Source organism: Elephas maximus, chromosome 3 (assembly GCF_024166365.1).
Source record: "Elephas maximus indicus isolate mEleMax1 chromosome 3, mEleMax1 primary haplotype, whole genome shotgun sequence".
Lineage (NCBI taxonomy): Eukaryota > Metazoa > Chordata > Mammalia > Proboscidea > Elephantidae > Elephas > Elephas maximus.
The window spans coordinates 30,880,717-30,895,950 of NC_064821.1; the positions used below are offsets into that span (position 1 = coordinate 30,880,717).

Below are 15,234 nucleotides of genomic sequence, written 5' to 3' on the forward strand. Positions count from 1 at the left end.
GGACCTTCATTTGTTGATGTGGCATGACTCGAAATGTGTAGAAACAGCTGTAAACATCCATTAATAATTGGATCCTGGAATGTACGAAGTATGAATCTAGGAAAATTGGAAATGGTCAAAAAAGAAATGGAACACATAAAGATGGATATCTTAGGCATTAGTGAGCTGAAACACACTGGTATTGGTCATTTTCAACCAGAGGATCGTATGGTCTACTATGCCAGGCATGACAACTTGAAGAGTTGTCAAAAAGAACATTTGAAGATCTCTCCTGAAGTACAATGCTGTCAGTGCTAGGATAATATCCATACACCTACAAGGAAGGTGGGATGCAAAAGTTGGAAATAAAGGAGGATCGGTAGTTGGAAAATATGGCCTTGTTGATAGAAATGATGCCAGAGATCAAATGATAGAATTTTGCAAGACCAATGACTTCTTCATTGCAAATGCATTTTTTTCACCAACATAAACAGTTACTATACATATGGACTTCCCCAGATGAAGTATACAGGAATCAAACTGACTACATCTATGGAAAGAGACGATGGAAAACCTCAATATCATCAGTCAGAACAAGGCCAGGGGCCAACTGCAGAAAAAACCATCAATTGCTCATATGCAAGCTCATCCTGAAGGTGAAGAAAATTAGAACAAGTCCACAAAAGCCAAAATACGACCTGGAGTATATCCCACCTGAATTTAAAGACCATCTCAAAAATAGATTTGACACAGTGAACACTACTAATGACCAAAGAAGTATAACCAGAATGTCCTTGGAAAGAAGGATTGCGAGACTACATCTCACATACTTTGTACATGTTATCAGGAGGTATCAATCCCTGGAGAACAGCATCATGCTTGGTAAAGTGGAGGGTCAGTGAAACAGAGGAAGACCCTCAACAAGATGGATTGACACAGTGGCTGCAACAATGAGCTCAAGCATAGCAACAATTGTGAGGATCATGCAGGACAGGGAAGTGTTTGGTTCTGTTGTGCATAGGGCCGCTATGATTTGGAACTGACTTGACAGCACCTAACAACATCAACAACGAGTGAAGACCAGAGAGGAGTTGTGGAGTGACATCAAGGACATTATACAAGAAGAAAGCAAAGGGTTATTAAAAAGACAGGATAGAAAGACCAAAATGAAGATGAGAAGAGACCCTGAAACTGGCTCTTAAATGTCGAGTAGCTAATGTTAACGGAATAAATGGTGAAGTAAAGAGCTGAACAGAAGATTTTAAAGGGCAGCTTGAGAAGACAAACTAAATGTTATAATGGCATGTGCAAAGACCTGGAGTTAGAAAACCGAAAGGGAAAGACATGATTGGAATTTCTCAATTTGAGAGAACTGAAGAAAAAGTTCAAGCCTTGAGTTGCAATAGTAAAAGATTGTATGAGCAAAACACTGAAAGATGCAGGAAGCATCAAAAGAAGATAGAGGGCATACACAGAGCCACTGTACCAAAAAGAACTTGTTGGCATTCAGCCATTTCAGGAGGTAGCGTATAATCAAGAACCAATGGTACTGAAGGAAGAAGTCCAAGCTGCAATGAAGATATTGGCAAAAAACAATGCTCCAGGAACTGATGGAATACCAATTGAGATGTTTCAACAAATGGATGCGGCACCGACAGTGCTCACTCACCTATGCCAAGAAATTTGGAAGACAGCTACCTGGCCAACTGACTGGCAGAGATCCATATTTATTCCTCTTCCCAAGAAAGGTGATCCAACCAACTGGAAATTATTGAACAACATCATTAACATCACACTCAAGTAAAATTTTCCTGAAGATCATTCAAAAGTAGTTGCCGCAGTCCATGGACCGGGAACTGTGAGAAATTAAAGCCATATTCAGAAGAGGATGTGGAACTGGGGATATCATTGCCGATGTCAGCTGTATCCTAGATGAAGGCAGTGAATGCCAGAAAGATGTTTACCTGTGTTTTATTGACGGCGCAAATGCATTTGACTGTGTGGATCATAACAAATTATGGATAAGATTGCAAAGAATGGGAATCCTAGAACACTTCATCATGCTCATGAGGAACCTGTGCATAGATCAAGAGGCCATGTCCAAACAGAACAAGGGGATACTGTGTGGTTTAAAGTCAGGAAAGGTGTGCTTCAGGGTTGTATCCTTTCACCATACTTATTCAATCTGTACGCTGAGCAAATAATCCAAGAAACTGGACTATATGAAGAAGAAAGAGCATCAGGATTGAAGGAAGACTCATAAATTATCGGTGATATGCAGATGATACAACCTTGCCTGCTGAAAGTGAAGAGGGCTTGAAGCACTTACTATTGAAGATCAAAGACTACAGCCTTGAGTGTGGATTACATCTCAACATAAACAAAAATCCTCACAACTAGACCAATAAGCATCATCATGGTAAGTGGAGAAAATATTGAAGTTGTCAAAGACTTCATTTTATATAGATACACAATCAACACCCTTGGAAGCAGCAGTCACGAAATCAAACAACATATTGCTTTGGGCAAATCTGCTCCAAAAGACCTATTTAAAGTGTTCAAAAGCAAAGATGACACCTTGAAGACTGAAGCGCACCTGACCCAGGCCATGGTGTTTTCAATCACCTCATATGCATGTGAAAGCTGGACAATAAATACAGAAGGCTGAAAAAGAATCCATGCCTTTGAATTATGATTTGCACAAAGAATATTGAATACACCATGGACTGGCAAAAGAACGAACAAATCTGTATTGGAAGAAGTATAGGCAGAATGCTTCTTAGAAGGAAGGATAGTAAGACTTCGTGTCACGTATTTCGAACATGTTATCAGGAGGGATCAGTCCCTGGAGAAGGACATCATGCTTGGTAAAATAGAAGGTCAGCAAAAAAGAGGAAGACCCTCAACGAGATGAATTGACACAGTGGCTGTAACAATTGGTTCATTGTGAGGATGGCACAGGACCTGGCAACGTTTTGTTCTGTTGTCTGTAGGGTTGCTATGAGTCAGAACTGACTCAATGGCAGCTAACAACAGTCAATCCATATATGAGGGATAAACAAATACAAACAGAAATTGTAGATAATGGGATCCAAACTTTCACCCTCAGAAGCAGACATTATAGTTAGCAAGGGAGGAAGGCTACAATGAAGATTACCAGAGACAAGGTTGTTGTTAGGTGCCTCCGAGTAGGTTCTGACTCAAAACAACCCTACCTACAACAGAGCAAAACACTGCCTGGTCCTGTGCCATCCTCACAGTCGTTGCTATGTTTGAGCATGTTACTGCAGCCCTTGTGTCAATCTATCTCATTGAGGGTCTTCTTTTTCACTCTCTGCTTTACCAAACATGATGTCTTACTCCATGGATTGCTCCCTCCTGATAACATGCTGAAGTATTCGACATGAAGCCTTGTCATCCTTACTTCTAAGGCGCATTCTGCCTGTACTTCTTTCAAGACAGATTTGTTCCTTCTTCTGGATGTCCATAGTATATTCAATATCCTTCACTAACACCAAAATTCAAAGGTGTCAATTCTTCTTTGGTCTTCCTTATCCATTGCCCAGCTTTCACATGCATATGCAGCAATTGAAAACACCATGGCTTGGGTCAGGTGCACCTTAGTCCTCAAAGTAACATGTTTGCTTTTGAACACTTTAAAGAGGTCTTTTGAAAAAGATTTGCCCAATGCAGTGCGTTGTTTGATTTCCTGACTGCTGCTTCCATGGGCATTGATTGTGGATCCAAATAAAATGAAGTCCTTGACAACTTCAATATTTTCTCCATTTATCATGATGTTGCTTATTGGTCCAGTTGTGAGAATTTTTGTTTTCTTCACATTGAGGTGTAATCTATAATCAAGGCTGTAGTCTTTGATCTTCACCAATAAGCGCTTCAAGTCCTCTTGAATTTCAGCAAGCAAGGTTGTGTCATCTGCATATCACAAGTTGTTAACAAGTCTTCCTCCAATCCTGATGCCCCTTCTTCATATAATCCAGCTTCTCGGAGTATTTGCTCAGCTTACACATTGAATAAGTATGGTGTAAGGATACAACCCTGATGAACACCTTTTTTGATTTTAAAGCATTCAGTATCCCCTAGTTTTGTCTGAACGACTGCCTGTTAGTCTGTGTACAGGTTCCACATGAACACAATTAAGTGTTCTAGAATTGGAGTTCTCGATGCTATCCATAGTTTGCTATGAATCACACAGTCAAATACTTCTGCATAGTCAATAAGACACAGATAAATGTCTCTCTGGTATTCTGTTTTCAGCCAACATCCATGAAGCATCAGCAATGATATCCCTCATTCCACGTCCTTTTCAGAATCTGGCATGAATTTCTGGCAGTTCCCTCTTGATGTACTTCTGCAATCGTTTTTAATTATATTCAGCAAAATTTTACTTGTATATGATATTAATGATATTGCTCTACAATTTCATCATTCTGTTCCATCTCCTTTCTTTGGAATGCTCACAAATATGGATCCCTTCCAGTTAGTTGGGCAAGAAGCTATCATCCCATTTCTTGACATAGATGAGTGAGTGCTTCCAGCTTGTATCCATTTGCTGGAACATCTCAACTGGTATTCTGTGAATTCTTGGAACATTATTTTTTGCCAGTGACTTCAGTGCATCTTTGCCATCTTACTTCAAAACCATTGGTTCTATTTTTTTTTTTTTTGTGCTTTAGGTGCAAGTTTACAGCTTAAGTTAATTTTTCATACAAAAATTTGTACACATATTTTTATGTGACACTAGTTGCAATCCCTATAATGTGACAGCACACTCCTGCTTTCCACCCCACTTTTCCCGTATATATACAACCAGCTCTTGTCCCTGTCCTCCTTCTCATCCTGCCTCCAGACAGGAGCCACCCTTTTGGTGTGTTGCATCTGCTTGAACTCAGAGGCACACTCTTCACTAGTATTATTTTATGTTTTTTTTTTTTAGTCCAGTCTAATATTTGTCTGAAGGGCGGGCCTTGGGAATGGTTTTTAGATCTGAGTTAACAGAGTATTTGGGGGCCATAGTTTCGGGGTTCCTCCAGTCTCAGTCAGACCATTAAGTCTTGTCTTTTAAGAGAATTTGAATTCTGCTCCACATTTTTGTCCTGCTCCATCAGGAACTCTCTGTTGTGTTCCCTGTCAGGTTGGTCATTGGTGGTATCCGGGCACCGTATAGTTCTAGTCTCACTCAGGCTGATGGAGTCTGGTTTATGTGGCCCTTTTGTCTCTTAGGATAATATTTTTCTTGTGTATTTAGTGTTCTTCGTTCTCCTTTGCTCCAGGTGGGTTGGGATCCATTGATGCACCTCAGATGGCCGCTCACAAGCTTTTAAGATCCCAGATGCCACTGAACATGGTGGGACACAGAACATTTTCTTAATAAACTTTGTTATTCCTATTGACAGATGTTCCCTGAAACCATGATTCCCAGATCCTAGCCCCTGCTACTCTGTCCCCAGAAGTGTTTGGTTGTGTTTGGGAAGCTTCTTAGCTTTTGGCTTAGTCCGGCTGTGCTGACTTTCCCTGTATTGTGTGTTGTCCTTCCCTTCACATAAGATGATTCTTGTCTACTACCTAGTTAGTGAATTTCCCTCTCCCTCCCTCTCTATCCTCACAACCATCAAAGAATGTTTTCTTCTGTATTTAAAACTTTCTTTGAATACCACTAGTTCTTGGTCATATGCTACCTGCTGTTGTGGTTGAACATCAATTAATTCTTTTTGATACAATGACTCTTTGTGTCTTTCAGCTTCTTTTCATGCTTCCTGCACCATTGATTATTTTGCCCATTGAATCCATTAACATTGCAACTTGAGGCTTGAATTTTTTCTTGAGAAATGCCAAGCTTGTTCTTTCTTTATGGTTTTCTAACTCCGGGTCTTTGCACATTTCGTTATAATACTTTGTCTTCTCTGGCTGTCCCTGGCAATCTTTTGTCCAGTTCTTATACCTTAGTATTTCTTCCTTTTGCTTTAGCTGCTCTATGTTCAAGAGCAAGTTTCACAGTCTCCTGTGACATTCATTTTGGTCTTTTCTTTCTTTTTTTTGTTTTTAATGAGCTTTTGCTTTCTTCATATGATGTCCTTGGTGTCACCCCACAATTCCTCTGGTCTTTGATCATTAGTGTTCCATGTGCTGAATCTATTCTTGAGATGGTCGGTCTCTAATTCAGGTGTGATACACTCGTGATAAACAGAGAAAAGACTGAAATTGTCAAGGATTTCATTTTACTTGGATCCAGAATCAACACCCAGTCAAGAAATCAAATGACTCATTGTATTGGGAAAATCTGCTGCAAAGGACCTTTTTAAAGTGTTGCAAAGCAAAGATGTCGCCTTGAAGACTAAGGTGCACCCGACCCAAGCCATGGTGTTTTCGGTGGCCTCATATACATGTGAAAACTGGACAGTGAATAAGGAAGGTTGAAGCAGAATTGATGCCTTTGAGTTACAGTGTTGGTGAAGAATATTGACTATACCATGCACTGCCAGAAGTACAAACAAATCTGTCTTGGAAGAAGTACAGCCAGAATGCTCCTTAGAAGCAAGGATGGTGAGACTTCGCCTCACATACTTTGGACATGTTCATAAAGTAGAGGGTCATCAATAAAGAGGAAGACCCTTAATGAGATGGATTGACACAGTGGCTGCAACAATGGATTCAAGCATAACAATGATTGTGAGAATGGCACAGTACCAGGCAGTGTTTTGTTCTGTTCTACATAGTATCACTATGAGTCGGAACCGACTTGATGACAACTGACAACAACAAGCTCAAGTTGTACTTTGGCTTTCACGGACACTTCGGTTTCAAGTTGAACTTGCATAAAAACAATTGATGGTCTATTCTGCAGTCAGCCCCGGCCTATTTCTGACTGATGATATTGAGCTTTCCCATTGTCTCTTTCCACAGATGCAGTCAATTTTATTACTGTATATTTCATCTGGAGAGGTCCACGTGTATAGTCATCATTTATGTTTTTAAAAAAGGTATTTGTAATGAATAAGTTGTAGGTTTTTCCAAAATTTTATCGTGTGATCTCTGGGGTTGTTTCTGTTGCCAAGGCCATATTTTCCAATACTGATCCTTTTTCTTTGTTTCCAATTTTTGCATCCCAGTCACCAGTAATTATCAATGCATCTTGACTGCATGTTTAATCAATTTCAGACTGCAGAATTTGGTAAAAACTTCAGTTTCTTCATCTTTGTAATCTTAGTGGCTGGTGTGTAAATTTGAATAACAGTCATATTAAGTGGTATTCCTTGTAGATGTATGGATATTATCCTAGCACTGACAACAGTGTACTTCAGGATACACCTTGAAAAGTTCCTTTTGATGATGAATGCCATACCATTCCTCTTCAATTCATTATTCCCAGCATAGCAGACCATATGATTGTCTTATTCACAATGGCCAATACCAGTCCATTTCAGCTCACTAATGCCTAGGATATTGATCTTTGTGTGTTCCATTTCATTTTGGATGACTTCCAATTTTCATACTTCATACATTCCACGTTCTGATTATTAACAGATGTTTCTAGCGCTTTCTTCTCATTTTGAGTCATGCCACATCAGCAAATGAAGGTCCTGAAAACTTTACTGCTTCCCCATCAAAGTTGAGTCTACTTTGAGGAGGCAGCTCTTCCCCGGTTGTAATTTTGAATGCTTTCCAACTTGAGGGGCTCATCTTCCAGTAGTATAGTAGACAGTGTGCCACTGCTATTTATCAGGTGTTCACTGATCAGTTTTTTAAGAAGTAGGTTGCTAGATCCTTCTTCCTAATCTGTCTTAGTCTGAAAGCTTCGCTGAAACCTGTCCACCGTGGGCAATCCTGTTATTATTTGAAATACCAGGGCATAGCTTCCAACATCACAGCAACACAAAAGCCACCACAGTATGAAACTGACAGACCACTTGTGGAGAGATAATGAGGGACACTAAATAATGATAAAAGGGTGAATTCAACTAGAAGACATAACAATCCGAAATGTGTATACACCTAACAGAAGAGCTTCAACAATATGTAGGAAAAATTGGTAGAACTTAAAGACAAAATAGAAAAAAAAAAAAATCAGAAGGATATGGAAATCAGTAGGCATGTAGAAGACTTGAACAACACCAGCAACCAACTTGACCTAATTGACATTCATTGAACACTCCACCCAAAACATTGCAAGACACATTATTGTCAAGGGCCCATTAAACATTCAGCAGTATATATATTATATTCTAGGCTAAAATACAATCCTTATTAACAGGGAATTAATTTTTAAAATATAGTGGTATATTCATACAATGGAATACTACATAATGACAAGCAATGAACAAATTACTGCCATATGCAACAATGTAGGTAAAATCTCATGTATGTTGAGTAGATGAAGTCAGACACCACAGAGTTCATGCAATATGATTCCAATCATATGAAGACCAAGAACAGGCAAATGAATCTTTGGGGATCACAGAACACTAATTTCTCCCAAGGACAGTATTAATTGGGGAAAGGGTGGATTCATGTAAATATTCATTGCATTGTACACTTGAAATTAGTTCAAGTTATGCATTTTATTATATGTGTGATATGCCTGGTAAAAAAGTAAAAGCTGTTTGTAATTATCATTTTGAAAAGTATTTCACTGTTTACCTACTGTTCCTCTTAAGGACTGGTATCTCCCCAACTCTGTCCCTCAAAAACTCCTCTCCTAGGTCTTTAATCCTTTGAGAGATCAGATTGGTTTTGCACAGTGGTTGCCCTGCTTCTGGGTTAAGATATGCAAGAGAAGACAAACCGTGAAACAGAAGCCAAACGTGTACGTGTAGCAAGCAAATTATTTCTCTAAAGTATATGGCCTAATGGCCAAATATGCAAATATCAACTTTCTGTCTACGCAGGTGTATTAGAAATGTTTGACCACTGAAATCTGCGTTTAAGCTCATATATGCATTTAAGAAAACCTTGGTTTCTCCCCTAAGGATCCCTGGTGGCTAAAAGGTTAAGCGGTTGGCTGTTAAATGGAAAGGTTGGCAGTTCCAACCCATCCAGAGACTCCATGGGAGAGAGACTTGGTGATCTGCTACTGTAAAGATCACAGCCTAGGAAAACGTATGGGGCAGTTCTCCTTTGTCAGATAGGGTCACTAGGAGTCGAAAATCGGATGGACGGAACCTAACGATAACAAGAGGCTTTTCCGTATAGAGTAAAAAATGACAGCGCTAGTCAGATCCCAAATCTCAGGGGAAGCCACCAAACTCCAGATCACACGGTGAGGGGGGTGGGTCCACGCACATAGCCCTCCTCTTCCGCACCGAGCACCCCAGAAACCGGAAGTGGGCGTGCTTGTCCACCGGTCGACCGCCATCTTTGATCGCACTCTAAATCGGTGTGAGGTGTGTTTTGTGACTCGCGGCGTTCTACCTGATCCAGTAGCAGGTGTAGCCCGCGGGACCGGTCGGGATAGGAGGGCCCACCCGGAGTGTAAGGGCGCTACTCTAGCTCTCCTGTGCGGTCTTAGCGTCTTCGCCTTCTCTAGCCTGCTGCAGAGCTGAGCGACTGCCCGTATCCACCCTGTGCCCCGGCGGCCGCTTTCCTTCAGCCGCCTTCTCCGAGAGCCCGGCTCACCCCGCCGGCCTCTGCCTGGTCCGCGGCAGGTTTCTGCACCGCCGGGGTCAGGAGGGCCCAGTCCATGGGTTGGACCTGTGTCTCTTGGTGCATTAACAGGTAAGTGGTGGAATGCTCGCTAAGCAGAAGCGTTGTTCCCAGACCAGCAGCATCAGCTTCACCTGGGAGTTTGTGAGAAATGCAGGGTCACGGCCCTCGTCGAAGCCCAGGATAGTTGGCCTGAGTCTAAATGCCCTGCTCCCTCCCGCTGCAGTCCCTGCTTTCGTGCTTCCCTTTGTTTTGTGTGCTTCCTCAAGGCAGGACTTTCGTGGAGTATTGCTAGTCATACAAGTAGGAAGAGTATGGTGATACATATTCTTATTTCTTTAATGACCGTAGGTGTTTAAGATATAGGGAGAATTAAGAAACATTAGTTGGAACTAGTATGTGCATTTACTACCATGGGTATCTCAACTTAATTATTCGAGCAAATAAGTTACTCGAGGAAATACATTCTGGGAGGAATATATTTCATCAATTCTAGAAGGCATACAGTTCCTCAAACAATTTCCTTGGCAGTAAGGCAGACATTTTTGGTATGGTGGTGTGAGAAACAATATGACCAACCCTAGTTGGTCTGATGTAAAATGATGTGGCAGGACAAGCTTACCATAGACACTGAGCGATTTATGGAGATTGCACACCCAGTTCTTTCTCTGAGATCTTAAGGCTTGGCTGAGACAGGATCTGTGCCGGATTGGATGCTGGTGATTGAAACACAATTTCTGCTACAAAGAGCATACTTCGTGGTAGATTCAAGGCTTCTTGAAGCAAAACCCGGGCATAGTCTCAATATCAGTGCAGGGAATATTGGGAATGAAGACAGAATAGGAGGCATGTGTTTTAAAACTCATCAGATACTTGAACAGATCCTAGAGGGTCAGCCACACTAACGTGTTGCAAAAAGTACCTCATCCTTTGTAATAATTACTTTACAAAATACCGTTGGTGAAACATGAAATGTGCAACTTTCAGGAAGTCGTGATCTATAGTAAATGTTACCCAATTAGGGCCCGTGTCCTGGAGCGGTCGAGCCAGTGAAACATACTGTAAGTCAGAAAGAGTGAGAAAGTTTATTAAGGAGATGTATACATCACCAGGGACCTGGCAGCAACACAAGCTGTCTGTATGGAGTCCCAAAGAGCAGTTTTACATTAGAGCTTGTATAGATTCTTCCAAGGGTTAGTGGTGTCTTTGTAGCCTGCAGATGGCCTGGCTGGAGGAGTTATTCATTACGGGGTAGTGACAAAAGACTCTATCAGGATAAGGAGAGACATTTTAGACACCTGGGCTCTGCTTTTCCTGTTGGGGGTTGAAAGTCACAGGTGGTCTGACAGAACAAAAGTTATTTCCATCAGATCAAACAAAGAACAAAGTCATTAACAAAGGCATGGGAAGGAGGGGACAGGCAGAGGAAGGAGAAGAACTTGTAGGTTCATCCTGGTGTTAGATATGTCTCAGTCACCCATTTTCAAAAAGGAGAAAGCATGCTGGGGAGTGTTAGGGTCACATAAATGTTAAACTTGTAAAACTTAAATTGATGAGTGAATAATGTGTGTGGCATCTACAATAAGAGGAAAAAATGTTTCCTTTTATACCTAATGTAATATTGTAGAATGGGGTTGGTATGTGTTTATCAAGTCTAGTGAATGTAACAGCAACAACAAGGTATCATTTTACATAGAACAAAACGTAGGAAAAGTATATAGATACTAAAAGTCAAGCAGCAGCTGCATATATCATTTCAGTAATTTAAAGTGTCTAAATTTAACTGTCCTATTCAGAAATTGGAAACCCTGGTCACGTAGTGGTTAAGTGCTATGGCTGCTAACCAAGAGGTCGGCAGTTCACGTCCACCAGGCGCTGCTTGGAAACACTATGGGGCACTTCTACTTTGTCCTGTAGGATCGCTGTGAGTCGGCTGGAGGCAGCGGGTTTGGGTTTTTTTTTTTTAATTCAGAAATCATTGCTAGCTCCAATGTTATTAGCATAATCTGTTTTTATACTATTTGGAAGTATATTTCACTGGAAATTTTGTTACAGGAGTAGACCTGTTATTATTTTTATTCTTTTAAAAAATCTAGTGCAAGCCTGTGCTCTGGAAGGTTGAAGCCTGCTCCGTCTTAGATGCACATACCCTCAGAGTGGAGCATTGTCCTGAGCCTGGGAGGAAGCCTTGCCCAGGGAAGGAGTTGAAGGCCAAGAACTCTGTCACTCCCTCCTTACTCAACACTGTCTTCCCCATCTTTTTCCATTTCAGGTCACAGGTGTGGCTCAGGGAGAGCTAGTCTAGTCTAGGCAGCTGGGTACCTACAACGACCATCTTGCCCATCCTTGCCATCACAAGTAAGGATTTCCACTGCTCCAGCTGGCTGTGTGGACCAAACAGTATTCATTGGCCTCCAGACTGCCCAGTGGCTCTGCATCCGCTCCCATCCCTCTTTCTTAAGTGGCTTCTTGGGCTTACAGAGGACATTCACTTAGACTTCCAGAAGCTGGAGGAAAGAAATGGTGAGTACTGCAGAGAACTGGGGTGTTCTTACCATAAGGGGATGATACTAGGTAACAATTGCTGGGGGACCAGCTGTGTGTTCTGGGTCCTGTGGTCCCTCAGTGAGGTAAAAAGGTGGCAGAGGAGGCTGGGGGACTGATTTCTAAGAAGCCTCCTAAGTCCCTGCTCCACTGTTACTGGGTCTTTCCTCTTAATATATGTGGTTTCTCATACCTCCTGTGACTGGGGTCACCTTTTATATGTGACTTTCAGAGCTGGTACCAGGGAGTGTGAACATCCCTACCTTGGGCCTTGTTGCTTTGTGTTGAATGACAGAATCTCTCCTGACCAGAGTCTAAAGATGGAGTAGCTCTTGCTGAGGAGGCCGGGCCCCAGGCCCTCCAGAGCCATCCTTGTCCCATCACTGCAAACAGTGTTCCTGGCTTCCCCCAGGTAGTGCAGTCTTTTCTGTACAATTCTCTGACTGCAGTGCCACCTCTCACACTATGTGATGGAGTAAAAAAGGGGAGAGAGAGTTAGTTGGGGAAAGCCCTGTTTGTGAGGTCCTGGATGGGGCTTGGTGCTCTCATGCCCTCACCAAAGGCATGAGGCTGTGGCAGTGAGTCCAGCTGGTAATTTGTGGGGTCTCCAGACCAGTCCTTTTTTCTAGTGGGTAGTGCTTTTGCACTGAGCCTCTTAGATGTGTGAGAAGCATGATTCTTCAGTGTAGTCCTTGTCCTCCCATCTGTGCCTAGAGCTGGTGTTAAATCCCTGTAATTTTTTACTGTTCTCCACAGTCTTGAATTAGAACCTAAAATTACAGTGTTGTCTTTTGCTAGAGAAGCTCAGCCTGTGAGATGTGTGTATTTAAGTTCTTGGGTTTACAGGTTCCACTGGAGGAAAATTTCTTGATCAGTTTTTGTGTTTCTACGGAGAATTTTTCAATTTAGTAGATATAAACTTCTCAAACACAAAGGAGTGCCCATTATAACTGATGTAAAAGTTACTCTAAACTTTACATAAACCTTGAGAAGGATCATAAAGGTTCCTGTTACATTTAACAAATCATGCTAGAAGCCTTAATTTAATTTGTTAAGTATTTTAGCCATTAAAAAATTTTTTTATTGTTGTTTAAGTGAAAGTTTACAAATCAAGTCAGCCTCTCATATAAAAATTTACATACGCCTTGCTATATGCTGCTAGTTGTTCTCCCCCTAATGAGACAGCACACTCCTCTGTATTTCCGTGTCTATTCAGCCAGCTTCTGCCTTTTCATCGCACCTCCAGACAGGAGCTGCCTACATAGTCTTACTTGCCTACTTGATCCAAGAACCTTACTCCCCTCGCCAGTGTCATTTTCTGTCTCATAGTCCAGTTCAATCCCTGTCTGAAGAGTTGGCTTTGGGAATGGTTCCTGTCTTGGGTATTTTAGCCATTTTTAACCTTCTCCTAAGTGAGATAAAATGGAAGTACAGACTTCTTGGTCACTGTGTTTAGAAAGAGAGCTGTAATTTACTTTTTATGATGTGTACAGATGTATTAGGCCATTTAATAAGAATTAGATGCCCTAAATGATTAACTTTTAAATGATTTTGAAATTACAAACGGGAATTCTTAGTAAAGGCACTAAATATCACGTTTGATTTATATCACGATTAAAGGTGCAGTTTATTTATTTAAATTATGTTTTTCCAATAAATAAAGCTCCAAAATTCAATATGAAGTTAAAAAGTATACTTCATGAAGTCTTGTTCTCACTCTTGTCCTCTTCCAGCCCACTGCTCTTCCATCAGCTCTCTTTATTTATTTTTTATTGTGGTTTAGGTGAAAGTTTACAGCCTAAGTTAGTTTCTCATACAAAAATTTTTACACATATTATTATGTGACACTAGTTGCAATCCTTGTAATGTGACAGCACACTCCCTCTTTCTACTCTGCGTGTCCCACGTCCATCCAACCAGCTCCTGTCCCTTCCTGCCTTCTCCTGCCTCTGGACAGGAGCCACCCATTTGGTCTTGTGTATCTGCTTGAACTAAGAAGTACAGTGTTCATGAATTTTATTGTATGTTTTATAGTCCAGTCTAATCTTTGTCTGAAGAGTGGGCTTTGGGAATGGTTTTAGTTCTGGGTTAACAGAGCATCTGGGGGCCGTGGCTTCGAGGTTTCCTCCAGTCTCAGACCATTAAGCCTGGTCTTTTTACATGTGTTTGAGTTCTGCACCCCACTTTTCTCCTGCTCTATCAGGGACTCTGTTCTCTTCCCTGTCAGGTCTACCATTGGTGGTAGCCAGGCACCATCTAGTTCTTCTGGTCTCAGGCTGATGGCATCTCTGGTTTTTGTGACCGTTTTTCTTGGGTTAATACTTTCCTTGTGTCTTTGGTGTTCTTCATTCTCTTTTGCTCCAAGTGGGTTGGGATCAATTGATAACATCTTAGATGGCTGCTCACAAGCTTTTGAGACCCTAGATGCCACTCACCAAAGTGGGATGCATTTTCTTAATAAATTTTGTTTATGCCAGCTGACCTACATGTCCTGGACCCCAGCCCCTGCCACGCTGTCCCTGGAAGTGTTTGGTTGTATTCAGGAAACTTCTTAGCTTTTGGCTTAGTCCAGTTGTGCTGACTTCCCATGTATCACGTGTTGTCTTCCCTTTCACCTAAGATAATTTTTGTGTACTCTCTAAATAGTAAATTCTGCTCTCCCTCCCTCCCCACCCTCATAACCATCAAAGAATGTTTTCTTCTGTGTTTAAACCTTTTCTTGAGGTCTTAGAATAGTAGCTTCATACAATATTTGTCCTTTTGTGACTAATTTCACTCAGCATAATGCCTTCCAGATGCCTCCATATTATTCTGAGATGTTTCACATTTCATCATTGTTCTTTATCTTAGCATAGTATTCCGTTGTGTGAATATACCATAATTTATCCATTCGTCTGATGGGCACCTAGCTTGTTTCCATCCTTTTGCTAATATGAACAGTGCTGCAGTGAACGTGGGTGTGCATATATCTATTTGTGTGACGGCTCTAATTTCTCTAGGATATATTCCAAAGAGTGAGATTGCTGGATTGTATGGTACTTCTATTCCTAGGTT

General features: G+C 41.3%; 1 protein-coding gene across 5 annotated transcripts in view; it reads left to right on the forward strand.

The window, feature by feature from the left end:
- LOC126072189 (zinc finger protein 345-like) overlaps positions 1–15,234 on the forward strand; it is a 112,364-nt gene that overhangs the window by 71,794 nt on the left and 25,336 nt on the right. For 2 of the 5 annotated variants that reach the window (XM_049876977.1, XM_049876982.1), the window contains exons 1-2: positions 9,331–9,708; positions 11,909–12,159. The exons of 2 other annotated variants lie outside the window; for them this stretch is intronic. In XM_049876977.1, coding sequence (XP_049732934.1) covers positions 12,157–12,159 — 3 coding nt within the window. In that variant the 5' untranslated portion in view covers positions 9,331–9,708; positions 11,909–12,156. Of the gene's footprint in view, positions 1–9,330; positions 9,709–11,908; positions 12,160–15,234 lie in introns of those variants that run through there. One more of the 5 variants, XM_049876980.1, reaches the window with a different exon arrangement.